The 14,455-nt window shown below is 49.9% G+C and overlaps 4 protein-coding genes across 4 annotated transcripts; 1 reads left to right on the top strand and 3 right to left on the bottom strand.

Annotated features, from left to right (window-relative positions):
* Positions 1 to 2,966: 2,966 nt before the first annotated feature.
* BU24DRAFT_421200 (uncharacterized protein) lies at positions 2,967 to 3,261 on the top strand. Its single transcript, XM_033527667.1, has one exon. It carries the CDS (start codon positions 2,986 to 2,988, stop codon positions 3,226 to 3,228), a length of 243 nt encoding a protein of 80 aa, XP_033386529.1. The 5' UTR covers positions 2,967 to 2,985; the 3' UTR covers positions 3,229 to 3,261.
* Positions 3,262 to 5,269: 2,008 nt separating this feature from the next.
* Positions 5,270 to 7,729, bottom strand: BU24DRAFT_421198 (NAD(P)-binding protein). Its single transcript, XM_033527666.1, has 5 exons — positions 7,430 to 7,729; positions 6,873 to 7,367; positions 6,749 to 6,821; positions 6,173 to 6,698; positions 5,270 to 6,119 (listed from the first exon to the last, which is right to left on the bottom strand). The coding sequence occupies exons 1-5, from the start codon at positions 7,515 to 7,517 to the stop codon at positions 5,472 to 5,474; spliced, it is 1,830 nt and encodes a 609-aa protein (XP_033386528.1). The 5' UTR covers positions 7,518 to 7,729; the 3' UTR covers positions 5,270 to 5,471.
* Positions 7,730 to 8,783: 1,054 nt separating this feature from the next.
* On the bottom strand, positions 8,784 to 12,247 carry BU24DRAFT_166726 (uncharacterized protein). The gene is made up of 6 exons (XM_033521447.1): positions 12,105 to 12,247; positions 11,758 to 12,043; positions 11,428 to 11,638; positions 10,964 to 11,197; positions 10,699 to 10,917; positions 8,784 to 10,647 (listed from the first exon to the last, which is right to left on the bottom strand). Exons 1-6 carry the CDS (start codon positions 12,146 to 12,148, stop codon positions 8,915 to 8,917), a joined length of 2,727 nt encoding a protein of 908 aa, XP_033386527.1. The 5' UTR covers positions 12,149 to 12,247; the 3' UTR covers positions 8,784 to 8,914.
* Positions 12,248 to 12,877: 630 nt separating this feature from the next.
* BU24DRAFT_408125 (NIF domain-containing protein) lies at positions 12,878 to 14,399 on the bottom strand (the record flags this gene model as incomplete). The annotated part of the gene is made up of 3 exons (XM_033525842.1): positions 12,878 to 13,026; positions 13,085 to 13,313; positions 13,368 to 14,399. The coding sequence occupies 3 exons, from the start codon at positions 14,397 to 14,399 to the stop codon at positions 12,878 to 12,880; spliced, it is 1,410 nt and encodes a 469-aa protein (XP_033386526.1).
* Between the last annotated feature and the right edge of the window lie 56 nt (positions 14,400 to 14,455).

Genomic DNA, 14,455 nt, shown 5'->3' with positions numbered 1-14,455 from the left:
GCCCGGTACGCACGAAGTCCGCCGACACGCAAACATGTGTACTCCGCGCGTACCGTTTCGAAGCCGTTGCATTATTGTATAGTACACAGTGTCCACATGACCATTCCGCGTGACCTGAGCGATGCAGCCTCGATTGTTCTCTCGTTCAGTCTGTGATTCATCTCAAAGTCATTATTCGGGGTGGTGACTCCTTTCAGCTGGTTAGGGTGACTCCCCAGCCAGTCTGGACCTCCACGCGCAACACAAGAGCAGCGCAACAAAAGGAGCTACCTATTTCCAAACATAGTTCCACAAAGCCAATAGTCAACAGATCCTAGTAATCCATGTACTCCAAAAGGAGATTTCTTGGTACCTCGTAGGTGGAAAACAAAGCAAGGTGCATCTACCGATAGTCAGGTCCTAGTATCTACCGAAATCGTACGTAAAACGGTCGATCGGACCAACGCGCTGGATGTCAACAACCACTACACCACATCTAGAGGTTTAGATTGAGCTGTGCATTTGACTTGCATGCGTTGTTATTGATCGAATATCCCCCGACGTTCTGCCAGACAATATGAGCTGAGTGCTGGCTGCATGCTGCAGGTCGCGTACAGATTTTTTTCAATGCATCGGTGCCCTCCGACAGGGTATAACACTTGTATGCAGCAAAGTCAAGATGTCGCAGCACTTCGCTACGAGCTTCAAAGTTATGTGACCACTCGACTATTCGCTCGGGACCACGGAGCCTCCGTCGCTGGAAGGCTCCGAGTATGGTATTTTGCATGGAAAAGCAATCTAGAATGCCATGCTGTGAGTTTTTTTGATGGGGAGCTGGTACCGAGACTTCCTAGGGTGACAAGTCCACAAAAACGTGGGTGCGGAGATAGCGCAACCTAAAGAGGCAAGTACATGCTCTCCATTGCATGTCGGCCGATCTCTGGCTTAATTGTTCCAGCAACTTGTACTCATATGATTGGTCGGGAACGACAATTAATGCGTCTTCCGGCTGCCGAGTTATCGCGATTGGCGAGCCACAGGGTCCGTGGCTGTGCCAGCCCTATGCATTGACCAAGTTTTCCTGTCTGTTGGTTTTTCTCCTCCATCACGGCTACTCCGAGGCTCCATCTCCTTCCATCAAACTTGTTACAGCAGCACCACGTCGGACCGATAAAATATTGAATGCGACGAAGATGTTATTGATCTACATTGGCAACAAGCCTCACATAGAATGCCGATACTAGCCACAGGCGCTGAGCCACTCGTCTCCGAACCGAGGCTCTGCTACCAATCCGTTCGCGTCTATTCGGAGGAGGACGAGACATCCTACGACAAGGAAAATGGCATTCTTCGGTATCTACACTCGGCATATCCATTACTCGTTGGCTGTTGCTGTCTCGTGACTTCTCCTCTTGCCAACATTTCTGTTGAACATTCAGCGTGTCGCCTGTGTCACGCCAAGCCAACGGCAGATCGTCGATGACATCATCACCACGAGAAAAATTTCATCCTCGCATCACCACCACCAAAATACTCATGCATCACACATCATATCCCCTCATCAGGATTTGATAATACTTCAGGCTGTGTTTGCGCTGCCTCATACTAGCCCTGATTATTGCAGAATTACTGAGCCTCCTCATCATCGTCAATATTCTACTCGCGATGCTTTGTGAGGGTATCCCTTCTATCATCTCGACATAACTTGGACTTTCCTGTTTTCCCTGATTCCCGAACTGTCGTTGCATATCGATATCGTCACTGCCGATCTTATCCCGAGGATGGGCAAGATCTACCAATTGGTGGAAACGGCCCCGCGCTGCTCTGACCCTTAGACCCTTAAAACCCTTAAACCAGCGGCCGCCATGTGAGTTTCGATGCTAGCGTATCAGCCAAAGTCCACTGGACGGGTAGGTTGTAGGTAGATCCAGGGCCAAGGACAACCGTGAGCATCCAAAACTCACGCAAACCTTGCTTGCCCTGCATCGACTCGATAAAACTTTCATCCGCTTCACATTCCTCGTGTGGTAAAGTAGACCGCTGATCGTAACGCCTCAGGCCTCATTCTGCTGCAACCGGTCGCACGTTACAACGTGGAGCCATAATCTGCTTGCTTGCTTGCATTCCTGAATCCTGTTTGCTTGATTCCCGCTGCACCTTCGTCACAGGTAGCCCGGCATGTTCTATTGAAACTACCTTGTTTTTCTATTAATATTGTATTGCTGTACCGGTAGTGACGCAGCGGGAAACGGGTACTGCCAGCCATCCTCACGTGGAACCTAGCAAGCTTTGCATATGCAGGGCAAGCTGTGGAAAAACGTCCTGCGACCCAGAAAATTCAATATCTACCCAATATCTTGCGAGGCTTGGATGACACAATGCGAACCGAGCATCCGCCCATCCGCAATGTTGGCTATCAGCAGTGTGGGCAGTTCGCCAAGCACAAGCCTCGCGTCAATACTGGAGACAATTAATTAATGATTGCGCACACCAGAGAAATCGCCGTCATATCGTGCGAGATTGCACCGAAGTTATTCGCATGCATTAATTATGTTTAACCAGCTCTGTACACGTAAGGAGCTGTCGGTGATAAGGGTTTGGATGATTCCAAACCAAAAACATCCGCTGTGCCTCGTATGCAGTCGGCCGAGTTTCTTCAAGTGGGAGTGGGAGGGGAAGTGGTGAAGCGGACACTTGAGGCGTGTAGGCATTCTCTCCGCTTGGAATATGGCCCGCCATCCGCCCTCCCGATTGCTTAACAGACCTCGTACATACGAGGAGATCCATCCGCTCCCGAAGGCTACGTTCGGATAATTCAGCCTAGCCCCAGTATCTTTCCGATTTGTCCTTAGCAACCCCATCCAAATATCTCGTCTTACGAGCAGCACACACTCTACCACTCCAACATGCAGTTTATGAATGATCGGGGGACAAATCTGTCCGAAAGTTTACAAATCCAAGTGTACGGCCTTAATCAGTGTGAAATTGTCAGAATCAGGAAGTATCATGCGCGACATTTTTGTTGCGACGACCTCGGGAGGCTCATGCAGAGCTGACAACACACGCAATCTCGCTCGCCGCCTCAATGCTCAGCTTCCTCTCACTACGCACGTAGAATTCAGCAATGAATCTAGCCGCATACTCCGCTCCGTGCTGGTGCGATATCTCCGCTATGGCAATTGTAATCCACAAATCTCACTCACAGCGAATTCCTCCGCTCTGGCTGACAATGCGATCTCGGCAATCTAGAAATGGCCGCACAAGCTCGTATTCAGATCTCGCATGTATCCAAACGAGGCATTCCTCACGAGCTAGCCGTCATCCATCATTTGATCTTGAACAGGCTACCGCATGAGGCATTCCTGCTGTCATCGATATCCAATGCATAATAATAACTTTCGGCCACAACCTAGGCCAGTGACTCTTCGGTTTGAATAGGCAGTCATACTCTGTCACCAGCTTCTTACTCGGAGCGTTCTAACCGCCGGATCGCCGGGTACGCAACGCGTCGTACCCAGCACACTGAAGGAGATCCAAAGAAGCAATGGTCACGATTAGTACGTGCTACGAGTGCTGAACTGGTCGCATCGAAGCTAAATAATTACGAGTATTCCGCTCTTTCATCTCACCTTAGTTTAATAATCGACGTATGCGTATATGCATACGCACACCGGCCATAGCCTCCGGCCAGAGCTATCCGCCCGTCGTGCCATCCAACCCTTTCAGCCCTAAAAGCGACGCTAAACTCGGGGGCGCTCAGCCCTACAAACCCTTTCCATTAGATCCCACACCGAAAAGAAAAATGGCCCCACGTGGTGCTTTAAGTGAATGGTTCCAAACGCACACAATAAGCGTACATTCATCTATTCTGTCCGCCTTTTCTCTAAGCGACCCATCGTGTCGATCGATACGAGTCCCTAGTCTGGAAGTTTTAGGAATCCCCCTTCGCGGCGATAGTATAAGCGTTTGCTCATGCGGAGGAATGAAGCTACTTTAGGATACATGCCTTAGGCAGGGAATCGCCGACTTAGCTTAAGGAGAAATTCAAACCATCTACACTATTCCAATTTCATCAACGACTGGCTTGCGATGCATGTACGTCATGGCGACCACAGCTTCAAGGCCATGGGCCAGGGCATGGAAAAACTTTTCTGCGCCCCTGCCGTAAGCTCTCTGTATTCGTGAGTAGTTCCTCCACGGGAAGGATCGAATCGAGATGCTGTGTGATCAAATTCGTCCTAGAACTCTTTAGCCTCTGTTACGAGGGCTTTACAAACGCATTACCAATGACGTATGGTAGTCTTCTTCCCCTCGCACTCGCGACGGTGATTTGAGATTCCGTGGAGGTAACGGGTTCGGTGTGGCTCATGTACGTACTAATTACTCCTACCGCTGTGGGGGTGTGGCGGTGGGGGAATATTTGACATCGCTGCTTTGAAATCGTCAACTCGTGCGAGCGATCTGTGATGATGGGAATGATTTCTTTGTTGTTACTCTTGCACTGGAATCTCGAACGCCCAACGCACTTTTGACGGTAAGCGACGACAAATACTTAGTCGGATCTTACTTGGGGATATCACGGCTGCAATATCGCACGACGGCCACGTGCTCGGAGATAATTTGGTCGGCGAGCTCTGGATATGCGGTGGACAGAGCTCGCGGGAAGTTCGGCCGGATGGGTCGGTTGGGGATGCTGGGGACCATGCGGAGAGATTGGAGATAGCAGTAGTACAATCATCATCGCCGTGTCCTCGGTGGTGGGTTTGGAGTCGTTTACGAAGAAGAGTTCGCCGATGCGATTGTCATTCTCTAGATTGGATGCGTCAATTTTGGTCTGGTCTCACTTTTGTTGAACAAATGAATGACAAATTAAACGGAACGTCGGCTAGATCAGTAACTTTATGCGTATCACCGAGGTCGAGAACTGTTTGTTGTCGGGCAGAGAAGACGTGGATGAAGCGATGTAGAGTTTCTTTTTCGAAACTGGATATCAAATTCACATGGCCAAGGACAGCGTTGGACATCACCTGACAGATCAATGAACTCACATGAATTAGAAGTAGCTGCCTATGCCTTGTGCGCGCCGAATCAGGTGCAGAGCCCTTACGTCTATAGAATGGAATTATATTGAATGTGGTAACCATTATCGAACTGTCTCTGTTAACTATAGTTCCAAGGTCAATCAAATCCCGCGCAGGATGTTCAGTTACTGTTAGAACATCATTAATTTCGATGTTCTATGGCACTCAAGTCCAGAGTCAAAGAAACGGACATGATGTTATATTTGATGGGATACAGGAGATCTCTTTGAAAGGGTTTCTTCTTGCAGGTCTATGATCCAATTCTGATTCGAGCGAACTAGCGCAAGTATTCCTTCGATGTGTAATGAATCAAGTGCAGAAGAATATTCTGGGCACATTGAAAATATGAAGATGATCATAACCGTTCATCTCCATAGTACTCAACGTAATCCATTCAGCTCTGTCACACATTTACCCCTCCACAGGGTTCTTCCCCTTCCACTCCCTAGCCACCTCCTCAAAAGTGCAGAACTCGACCTCATCCTCCCCCCACCCCTTGAACCACTTCAACATCCTCTCTACCATCCCAATGACATGTGCCATGCCACTCGTATCGGGATGCAGCACGAGCGGGAAGACCATCGTGTCTCCCTCGCCCAACTCGTCTCTCTCCCCGCGGATCCATTCGAACTTGTCTTTCCACATCTGCTCGATGGTGCGCACGTCGACGTAGCCCTGGGAATTGGGTGTGTTGGGGTAGTACTGTAGTGGTGTCATATCTTCCACATACCAGTTTCCTGGTATCTCAACGAGGGTGGATGGAGTTGGTGGTGCGGGTTTGGGTACGGGGTGCATCCAATCTAGGGCGGAGGTAGATGGGACGTAGTCCGGAGCTTTGATGGGTGGAATATTGGGGAGGTAGTATGGACGTGAGTCGTGGTGGGAGAGCGAGGAGTCGTATAGGAAGGAGTGCTTTTCGAGTAGGGCGATGGTAGATTCGCGGAGTTGGTAGAGCGGCGCTCGATAGCCTGTGGGCTTGCGACCGGTAAGTTTTGTGCAGAGTTCGATACAATGGGTTAAGACTTCGACTTCTTGTTCTAAGGTCAGTTGGGGTGCTCCCTGGAGGTCGTTGTCAATTCTACATGCTGATAATGTCATTGTCAGTCACTTGCCTCATGAGCGTATCCGTGTAGACCGATCTCAGCCCCACTGTCCATGATGCCCTTGAACTCCTCTGGAAAGCTTTCTGCAGAATGCATGGGAACGAACCAAGTGACTTTTTCCTGTATACCAATCCTCTTGAACAGTTTCAATAATCTAGGTACGCCAACATGTCCAGCGAAGAACCCAGTACTGTAGTCTGCGAGGTTGTTGTCTGGATGGGCTCCAGTTCCTAACCAGCCTGATACAGCATCAAAGTCGACTGATATTAGTACTTTGATCTTTGGGAGCGACTTAGTAGGGAGGACTAGTGACTGCGGTATTGCCGATGATGAGCCCTCTGTACTTTTCATTTGTGTTTTCGACTCGGTGTTGGCGGTTTTGTGGATCTCCTCCTCACTCCACACAATTCGACCCTCCATCCCCCCATCCACTGAGATGCATTGGCCTGAAATATGTCCTGCAGCTCGATGAGAAGCCAGGAAGGCAGCTGCCCGTGCTACGTCAGTAGGCTTAGCAATCTTTCTCAATGGTACACTATTCACATCAGTATATCGACAGATTGATGTACGGATCAGATGACTAACGTAGCCTGTGCCTCCCTCCACATCTCTTTTGGATCGTCTAGGCGACCCTCTATCAACGGAGTGTCTACCCAGCCTATTCACCATCAGCATTTTTTTTCAGTCGATTGCATGCTCATAAGCTTACCCGGCGCCACAGCATTTATCCTCGCCCTCGAATTCAACCTCACGATCTCATTCTTCACCGTCTTGACGAGCCCATACTGAAGACCAGCCTTGCCACTTGCATACTCCACGTGGCCCGCTTGCCCAAACACGCCTGTTTCGCTTCCAGTAACCACGATGCTCACGTTCTTCAATTCCCGCCCGCTGTCTCGTTGCTGGGCGGAATCGACGGATTGCAAGAAATGCTTGATGGTGAGAAAGGTTCCGCGTACATTGACGGCGTAGGTGCGCTCCCAAAGATCAAGGGGGGTAGACCATATGGGATAAGCGTTAGATTCATCTGTTATTCCCGCATTGGCAGCAAGAACGTTTATGGGTCCGAAGTGGGCAACAGCATCCGAGAAGGACTTGGAGATTGAGCTCTCGTCACTCATGTCGCCTTGCAGTACATATAGATTGGGCTGAGAAGGTAATGCAGAAGGGCGAAGATCGTGAGCAGTTACTTTGCATCCGCTGGCTGCAAGTCATGTCAATGATGTGGTCTGATAATTCATGGTTCCGAGTGCTGTAGTCACGCACCGAGGAGTTCTTCTACTATTGCAGAGCCAATGCCACCGGTTGCTCCTGTAACGAAGGCATGTAGTCCCTCAAGCTCGAGAAACGACATTTTCCAATGGCACGAGTTGATTACAAGTTGAGTGAAAGACAGTGTGGAAAGCTTTTTGAGCAACGTTTCGCAGAGTTGGGGAATAAGTACTGGTGTTAGCTTTGAAGCTACTCGTTATCTCCCCGCACTTGCTCGTAGCAAATCGATGATTAAGAAATTACGAGAACGTAGTCAATTGACTCTCGACGTCGCTAGTTACAGTGCGGTAAATCAGGAACAACACTTGCATAGAATTATCATACTTGTACCATTCATCAAATGCAGGCCTTTATAATACTAAAAAGAATCTATCTCTCGTAGAATGTAGTAGCACCCGTCGCCCGCCGCCTAGCCGTCATCGCTGTCCAATGAATTAGCAGATATAGGAGGGCAGCCGGCGGGGCACCTAGTAGCACCATCGCGCATCCCAGAAACCTACCTCAAGCAGTAAATCCATCGCGAATAGATGCCTTTCTCGTCCTTTCCATGCCCCCGCCACATTTTGGCCTCGGCCCAATTCGTCCATTCCCTTCATTCCATACCCCCATTGTCCAATCAAGGTCGATGGTATAGAGTACGTACATACACACCTCGTCCTATGGGTAGTGGGATGAGGGGAAAGTGCATTGTAGGTACTCCGTACATAGTAGTAAAATTGGAATGACCCCCTTCACGCCTCTCTTCAGAATTACAGCTCTATTCGGCAGAAGACCACGACAGTCTTGCGAGTAGTATCTAACACTTTACGCTGTCCACCGTAGTCAGTTATACATCCTCTCCTCCCTCTTAAGAGAAAGCAATGCACATTCCCACCTATGACCTCCCAACCACACCCACCACCCACTTCAATTCCATCCCCCCCATTCACCCACACCCGCCCGCCCCTTCGCTTAACTCGTTGCGAATTTGCCATTTAGGGCAATTGAGGTCAAAAAGTGTCCATCGCAGCGCCTACGACGCCCTTTTTGCGAACGGAGCTAGTCACGGGGGCGGCCAATGGGAGGTCGCCAAGGGTGAATACGAAGGGTCTCGTGCAGAGGGGCGACCAATGGTAGAGCGGGAGTGCGAGCTACGTGAGCTGGGGGGAGGGCAATGTGTTGGAGGTATTAGTTGGGTGTTCTTTTGGTCTTGGGCTGAGCGATGGGATGGGTGCTAGGCGTGGAGGTATGCGGCTTTTCCTAATCATTTTAATTTTCTTTTCTTTTTCCTCTTCTTTCCTTTCCGTTGTTCTCTGATTAATGATCAAAACCTTCAAGAAGTGCATAGTGTGTGAAGGTCCGTCGGAGAAGTGTGTGCTGGTACGATATTCTTTGGCTGGGTATCTATCTCTCTAATGGTACTCCGTACTCATGATTGAAAATATGAAAAGGAACAAAATGACGAAGAATCTGTGAATCCGAAAGGTACGGCTACCCAACTCAATCTCCTCTCTCCTCTCCAACAATACACCCTCTCGCCTCGTCCCAAAGCGGCCAGAAACCTCGGTTGCCATCTGTGCCACTCCACTGCCAGATCAAACTGGGGTTCTCTCGAAGAGTAACACCGTATTCCTCTCGTAGTTCCGACATTGCTTCGCTGAGCTCCCTTAATCCCTGTATCACCCATCTGATCTCCCTTCCTTCCATTGTGGAAGGCAATAGTTCGCTTTTGATGGCAGATAGGAGAGGTATCAGCCGGGACAGGTTAGGTGGAAGACTGTGTCGCCAGGATGCCTCCGCCCACGTAGTAACCGCCACCCGGTCCGTCAGGAAATGGGAAAGAGCAGGTAGCCATGTCATATTTGAAGATGCCTTGTCCGTGTTATGGCGTGCCGGTCTAGCGAACGCACGAGTGAGGTGAATAGGCCAACAGAGCGACGAGTACCGCAGGAATGGCAGGTCGGCACCGAGCCCTTGCATGTTAGGCGATTGAGGGACACTTGCTGATGGTCCATCGTTGTCGGACGACATGCTCTTGTATCCGCTGTCTCTTGAACTCCCTGTCCGGACGGACTGGTTACTTTGTGTGAGGATGGGCCGGGGTCGAATGTAGGGCTGCAGTCTTTGCAGTGGCCTCTTCGGGACTTCGTTGGTCAAGAATGCTAGACAGCGTGCAGCGAGGTGGCCATGCACTGTGTCCTCATCATGAAGGCTGAATTCGGAATCTTGACAGTGTGGCGACTGCAGAAATTCCTTGACAGATCTGTGGATGAACATTACGCTACTCGGCGTCACTTCAACCAGACCGCAAGTCAGCTGCGGCACAGCATCCGCGAGATCGGATATAACTTTATCTTTGGAGCCAACCATTGTGAGCGCAGTCTGGAAGCCAGGCACACATAGCTGCTTGAACGATAACGCCAACCATCGGAAAATGTCGGCGGCTACTCTCCTGTCCCTATCGTTCTGCCTGGACAGTACCTGTAGGATATTATGATATAGTGGATCTAGACCCTTGAAGTTTTCGATATGGTCTAGTGTCATGCGTCGCTCTTCTGGAGATAGGGACGGTGACTGAAGAAATTTGAGGAATAGACTCGCCCACAAGAACAGACCATCCGCATGCTGGGAGACTTTTGCAATGAGTGATTGTTCCAGGCTAGTACCAAATAATCCTTGATCAGCTAGACGGGTAAGGTTTTCTGTTATGTACGAGTCGATGTCTGCGGCGTTGTGTGCATCCCCCAATGTGATAACGTGAGGTAACCCGGATGCCCATTCTTGATATTCCAATGGTAGGGTGATGGTAGGACGGCTGAAAAGAATAACTCTAGCATCGGATTTGCGACATATCTTTGGTAGTGATTCGAAGAGGAGATTGATATCGCTACACTCATCTACACCGTCGAGGCATATGAAAGTTGGATGTTGTCGTACAAGAAGGGACAATACAGACAGTACGTCGTCTGAAGATGCCTGATCTTGAAAGGACGCAGTTCGAATTAACAATGATAGTGCGTCTAATGTAGGCCGGTCGTTTTGGTGAATGTTTACTAATTGTGTTGCTAGCGCCCGGAAGGCGTCGTTGGGATGTGTACAGTATAGATGGGCAGCATTGAAATGAAAATAGATAGTTGTCGGAGGCTCAGCTCCGATGTTGATATCCTCTGCATCAGTCTTCAAGTCGCTTATTACACGGCCAGAGATGAAAGTTTTGCCAAACCCTGCCTTTGCTACACTGACGTTAATGATTTTAACTCTGCAGAACAAGGATTGGTACATACCTTGAACGAACAGAAGACGACCGAGCCAAGTTTCTGAGAGATGATCCGTAGAATTTGCATTTGTCTCGTTGAACGGGGTGTTCTTCCACCTGCAGTATTCCGGTATATTCAGAAACCAGGAGCCTGACCCGGAATGACTGCTATTGAGACTTTGCTCGTACGTATCCCGGTAAGCACAACAGCTCGACAACCAACCCTTTACTTTGTCCAATCTTCGTACTATAGGGGTGTTAGTGTTGCACGTTCGATTGCAGTGGAGACTTACTGCGACGCGCCATTCTATCAGCCTCCGCCGTAGCGTCACTATTTGTACGCACGTTTGGAAATAAGACGTCGATATATTTTTGGCGATTGCGCGCTGATGCCTCCTCGTCCTGCGCTAGGGTAGCTTCGACCCATCGTCTGTGTCTAACGAGACGTTGCTGGAGGTGTGTAAATCGTGTATCGAGTGGCTTCCAGGCGGCTGAAGCAAAGTCATAGCGATGTCGCAATTTGGCCCCTGCAGAAGGTCAGCGGTGACTTCTTCTTTTCTTTCACACCGTAAACTGACGCCTTCGAGGCGACGACCACGCAATCCGTTGTGCGATGCAGTATTCAAGACTTTTTATAATGCCAGCACTGGCAGGGCCCGCTTCGAGTTGCACGTGCGAGTGGGAGGCACCTTTAATAGGAGAGTGGTACTCAATGGAGACCCCACGAAGTGATTCTTCGTACGTAAGTGAGACATACCTTGGGACCGTGAGAACATGCAATATAATTCCAGGCATAGTCGCACGATATCTGCATATACGTGGGACAGCAAGGTAAGTCGATCGTCTGTGGGCGCATGGGACTGCTGCCACACAGACTTCAGCAGGACATCATATTCAGGTAATGCTCGCGCAATTGATCCGAAAAGCTCGGCAATCTTTTGTACAAGTAATTCGTAGCGGCTGCCTGTCTGTTATTTGTGTCAGAGACTAATTCGAGCATATCCTCGGCATCGTAAGCTGCACAATGTGCTTGATTGAACTGCCTGATGACCTGCGTCACAGGTGTAGCATTGTTGCAACTACCTACTCTGAAGACCAATGCGATGATGCCCCAAAACCAACCAAGCCAATCTGGTCGCACATTGGTGAAAAGATTAACAAGGTCAAAATATGGTTTGAAAGCATGGGCAAATCGTGCGACATGCTTCGTGCAAGTCTTGGAGTTCATTTCATGTTCCCCGGCCGCGTCAATTGTGGTGCGGACATCAACCAACATGGATTCCATATCGGCATAGTGGCGAAAGCTTTTACGATCTTCCTCGAAAAGTGTGCTTTGGATGGCGTCTATGGCCTCGTCGAACAGAGGATCCAAGCTAAAAGTTTTAGTTTACAAATCGTTGGCGGGATACGAGCAAACGGTAGACTAAAACTAACCTCTGATCCGTTACAGCCAATTTATTGATTGTCTGGGGCGACATCTCTTCGAACTGGACAAGCTTGGTCCTAACGGGTGATGCATTGGTTGGCGGGTTGCAGTGTCAATTGCGTGGTCCCTAGAATTCCAGAAACACCATCAATGGGTAAGAAGACTATTCTAAAAGACGAACAATATGCAGAGCATTATCCCGGCCTACGGTGGCTTTGTATGATGAACACGCTGGAAGGGTATAATTATGTCTACTTGGGATGCTTTGAGGAGAGGAGAGGGGATAGTGAGACGCGGGTGGAGGGCAGATAAGCGGAACCAGGTACCTGCAGAAGCAAGTCATGGTGAAATGTAAAACCCACACGCGTCTGAGGGAGAAACAACGTCCAGGCAATGGCGGGTGGGGGGCGTCCACGGCCAAGCCCCCACATTGAACCCGTATTAACCCCATACCCCTAGACGAAGATGAATTCGACTGTACCTGGCTGGCCTGGGTGGGCGTGGGCGAGTGACAGGCTGAGCACACCTTAGTTGATGGCAGGGAATTCAGGCAGTCCGAATGCTTTTGGCCGGGCCCGCCGTATGGGGGTGACCGGGCTCGCGGTACAGTCAACGAAACCACACATCACTAAACAACAGGCCTAATTTGGGTAACGGCATTGTGACGAATTAAAAGTTTCTTGGGTATCTCCTCCAATCAGCGGCTCGTCGCAGGCCAACAATGCTCTATAGTATACAATGAATATTAAAATGTTGGCTACTCAATCGATCCTTGCCGCTCTCACGATATGTGCTGTGGCTCTCCCGACCGCAATGCAAGCAGAGCGCGGACATCCGTGGCGTACTGCAAGCCTTCCAGCAAGGGTACCAGATGCAAAAGGTGATTGTCTGTCGGGTCGTTGATCCAGCCCTCAATGGGAATGGCATTATCTACCTATGGTATTAGCACTAGCACGTACGTGCGGCATCTCCGTGTGGGAGTTCTCACCTTCGTTGAAAGCATAGCTGATGGGACTGTTATCTATGATCATTACCTTGCTCAGGTCCGGTTCAACCTGGCTGAGGTCCTTGATATACGACCCGTTTCGGAACGTGCAGTGCTGCCTGTAGTATCTACCCGAAAAGTACTTTCGTTCCTTCTCAAGCAAATCGATTACCGGGTCGGCGTACTCTTGGACCGCAGCCGTGAAAATAACAAGATTGTACCACTTGCACACCTATAGCCTATTGTCAACTGACTGTCTCAGCTTGCAACATCGTTATTTGCCTACCTTCTTCAAAAACTCGTCCCAATGTGGCCGGAAATGTACATAGTATAAAATAGGAATCTGAGGCCCAACCACTTGACCGTCGGCACCAACAGGCTGTGATAATTTGACTTCAACCATATGGCCCGTCGTGTAGCGCCCCCCCTTAGACATACTGTGGATTAAGGTTTCATCGAGATCAATGATCAACGTTTTCTGGTACGGGCCGACGGCTGAAGCCCCTGCCGTAGAATAAGACGGCTGGCGCCGCGGGACAAGGGGACGCGGGGGCTGAGGAGCTCGTGGGAACTTTGTCAATTGTTTCGCAGATACCGTTGCTGGGCTGGTGGGGGATTTCAATGCCGCAGCCGCCTCAGCCGAGACCTGGCTCGAGCCATTCTTCGATACATTGCTCCGCGAGGCATTCTTTTTCCTACGCTGCCGCACCTCCACCTCCTCAGGTTGGGTGAGCCTAATGTGCATGGTCCTCTGGGCTGGAGCAACCCTATCAGCGCCAGACGCGCTCGATTTGGACCTGGTGTGCCGGGAAGGAGAATCTGTCTCCTCGTCAATCGTCAGTGGACGCTCGCTATCGATTTCCGAGTCCGAGGTCACCGCTGTGGACGTCGAAGCGATCGAAGGCGACCGACGTGGTCTTCTTGTTTTGGATTGTGCTACACTAGATCGTCTGCGATGTGGTCTTTCTTTCTCGTTCGTTTCGGCATACGCTTTCGCAAGCTTATGATCCTTTCTGGATTTTCGTTCTTTCCGCGTAATTGTTCGTGATATCTTGTATACAGGGGACAATACAGAGAAATGGCCCTCCTCATCATGGAAGCATGCGATCACGAACTTTCCAGGGGCAATGACCGTGGCTAACAACGCCTTTACTGTCCCTATGACGGCCTCTGATATGCGTTTCGGGATTAGCCATGTTCGGGACGTTTGCGCCTCGGGAAATGGCTTCTCATTCGACTCGTCCAGGAGTGGCGTCTTCTCATCGAATCCGGAATGGAGCGGTTCCGCATTGGCGTAGGCAGAAGCATTCGCCCTCATGGTGTCCTAATTGTTTATTTATTCTACAAGATCTCCACCCGCATCATTTGAAGGTT

Source organism: Aaosphaeria arxii, assembly GCF_010015735.1.
Source record: "Aaosphaeria arxii CBS 175.79 unplaced genomic scaffold BU24scaffold_3, whole genome shotgun sequence".
In the NCBI taxonomy this organism is placed as follows: Eukaryota; Fungi; Ascomycota; class Dothideomycetes; order Pleosporales; genus Aaosphaeria; species Aaosphaeria arxii.
The sequence above is the reverse complement of the archived record's forward strand: the minus strand, read 5'-3'. Positions and strand labels throughout refer to the sequence as shown.

Coding starts and splice junctions, on each gene's coding strand:
- BU24DRAFT_421200 (XM_033527667.1), top strand. CDS start 2,986: ATGCGCGACATTTTTGTTGCGACGACCTCGGGAGGCTCATGCAGAGCT.
- BU24DRAFT_421198 (XM_033527666.1), bottom strand. CDS start 7,517: ATGTCGTTTCTCGAGCTTGAGGGACTACATGCCTTCGTTACAGGAGCA. Junction 6,699..6,748: donor TGGAGGGAGGCACAGGCTAC/GTTAGTCATCTG, acceptor TGATGTGAATAG/TGTACCATTGAGAAAGATTG. Junction 6,120..6,172: donor TACACGGATACGCTCATGAG/GCAAGTGACTGA, acceptor AACGACCTCCAG/GGAGCACCCCAACTGACCTT.
- BU24DRAFT_166726 (XM_033521447.1), bottom strand. CDS start 12,148: ATGTCGCCCCAGACAATCAATAAATTGGCTGTAACGGATCAGAG. Junction 11,639..11,757: donor TCATCGCATTGGTCTTCAGA/GTAGGTAGTTGC, acceptor CACAAATAACAG/ACAGGCAGCCGCTACGAATT. Junction 10,648..10,698: donor TCGTCTTCTGTTCGTTCAAG/GTATGTACCAAT, acceptor ACGTCAGTGTAG/CAAAGGCAGGGTTTGGCAAA.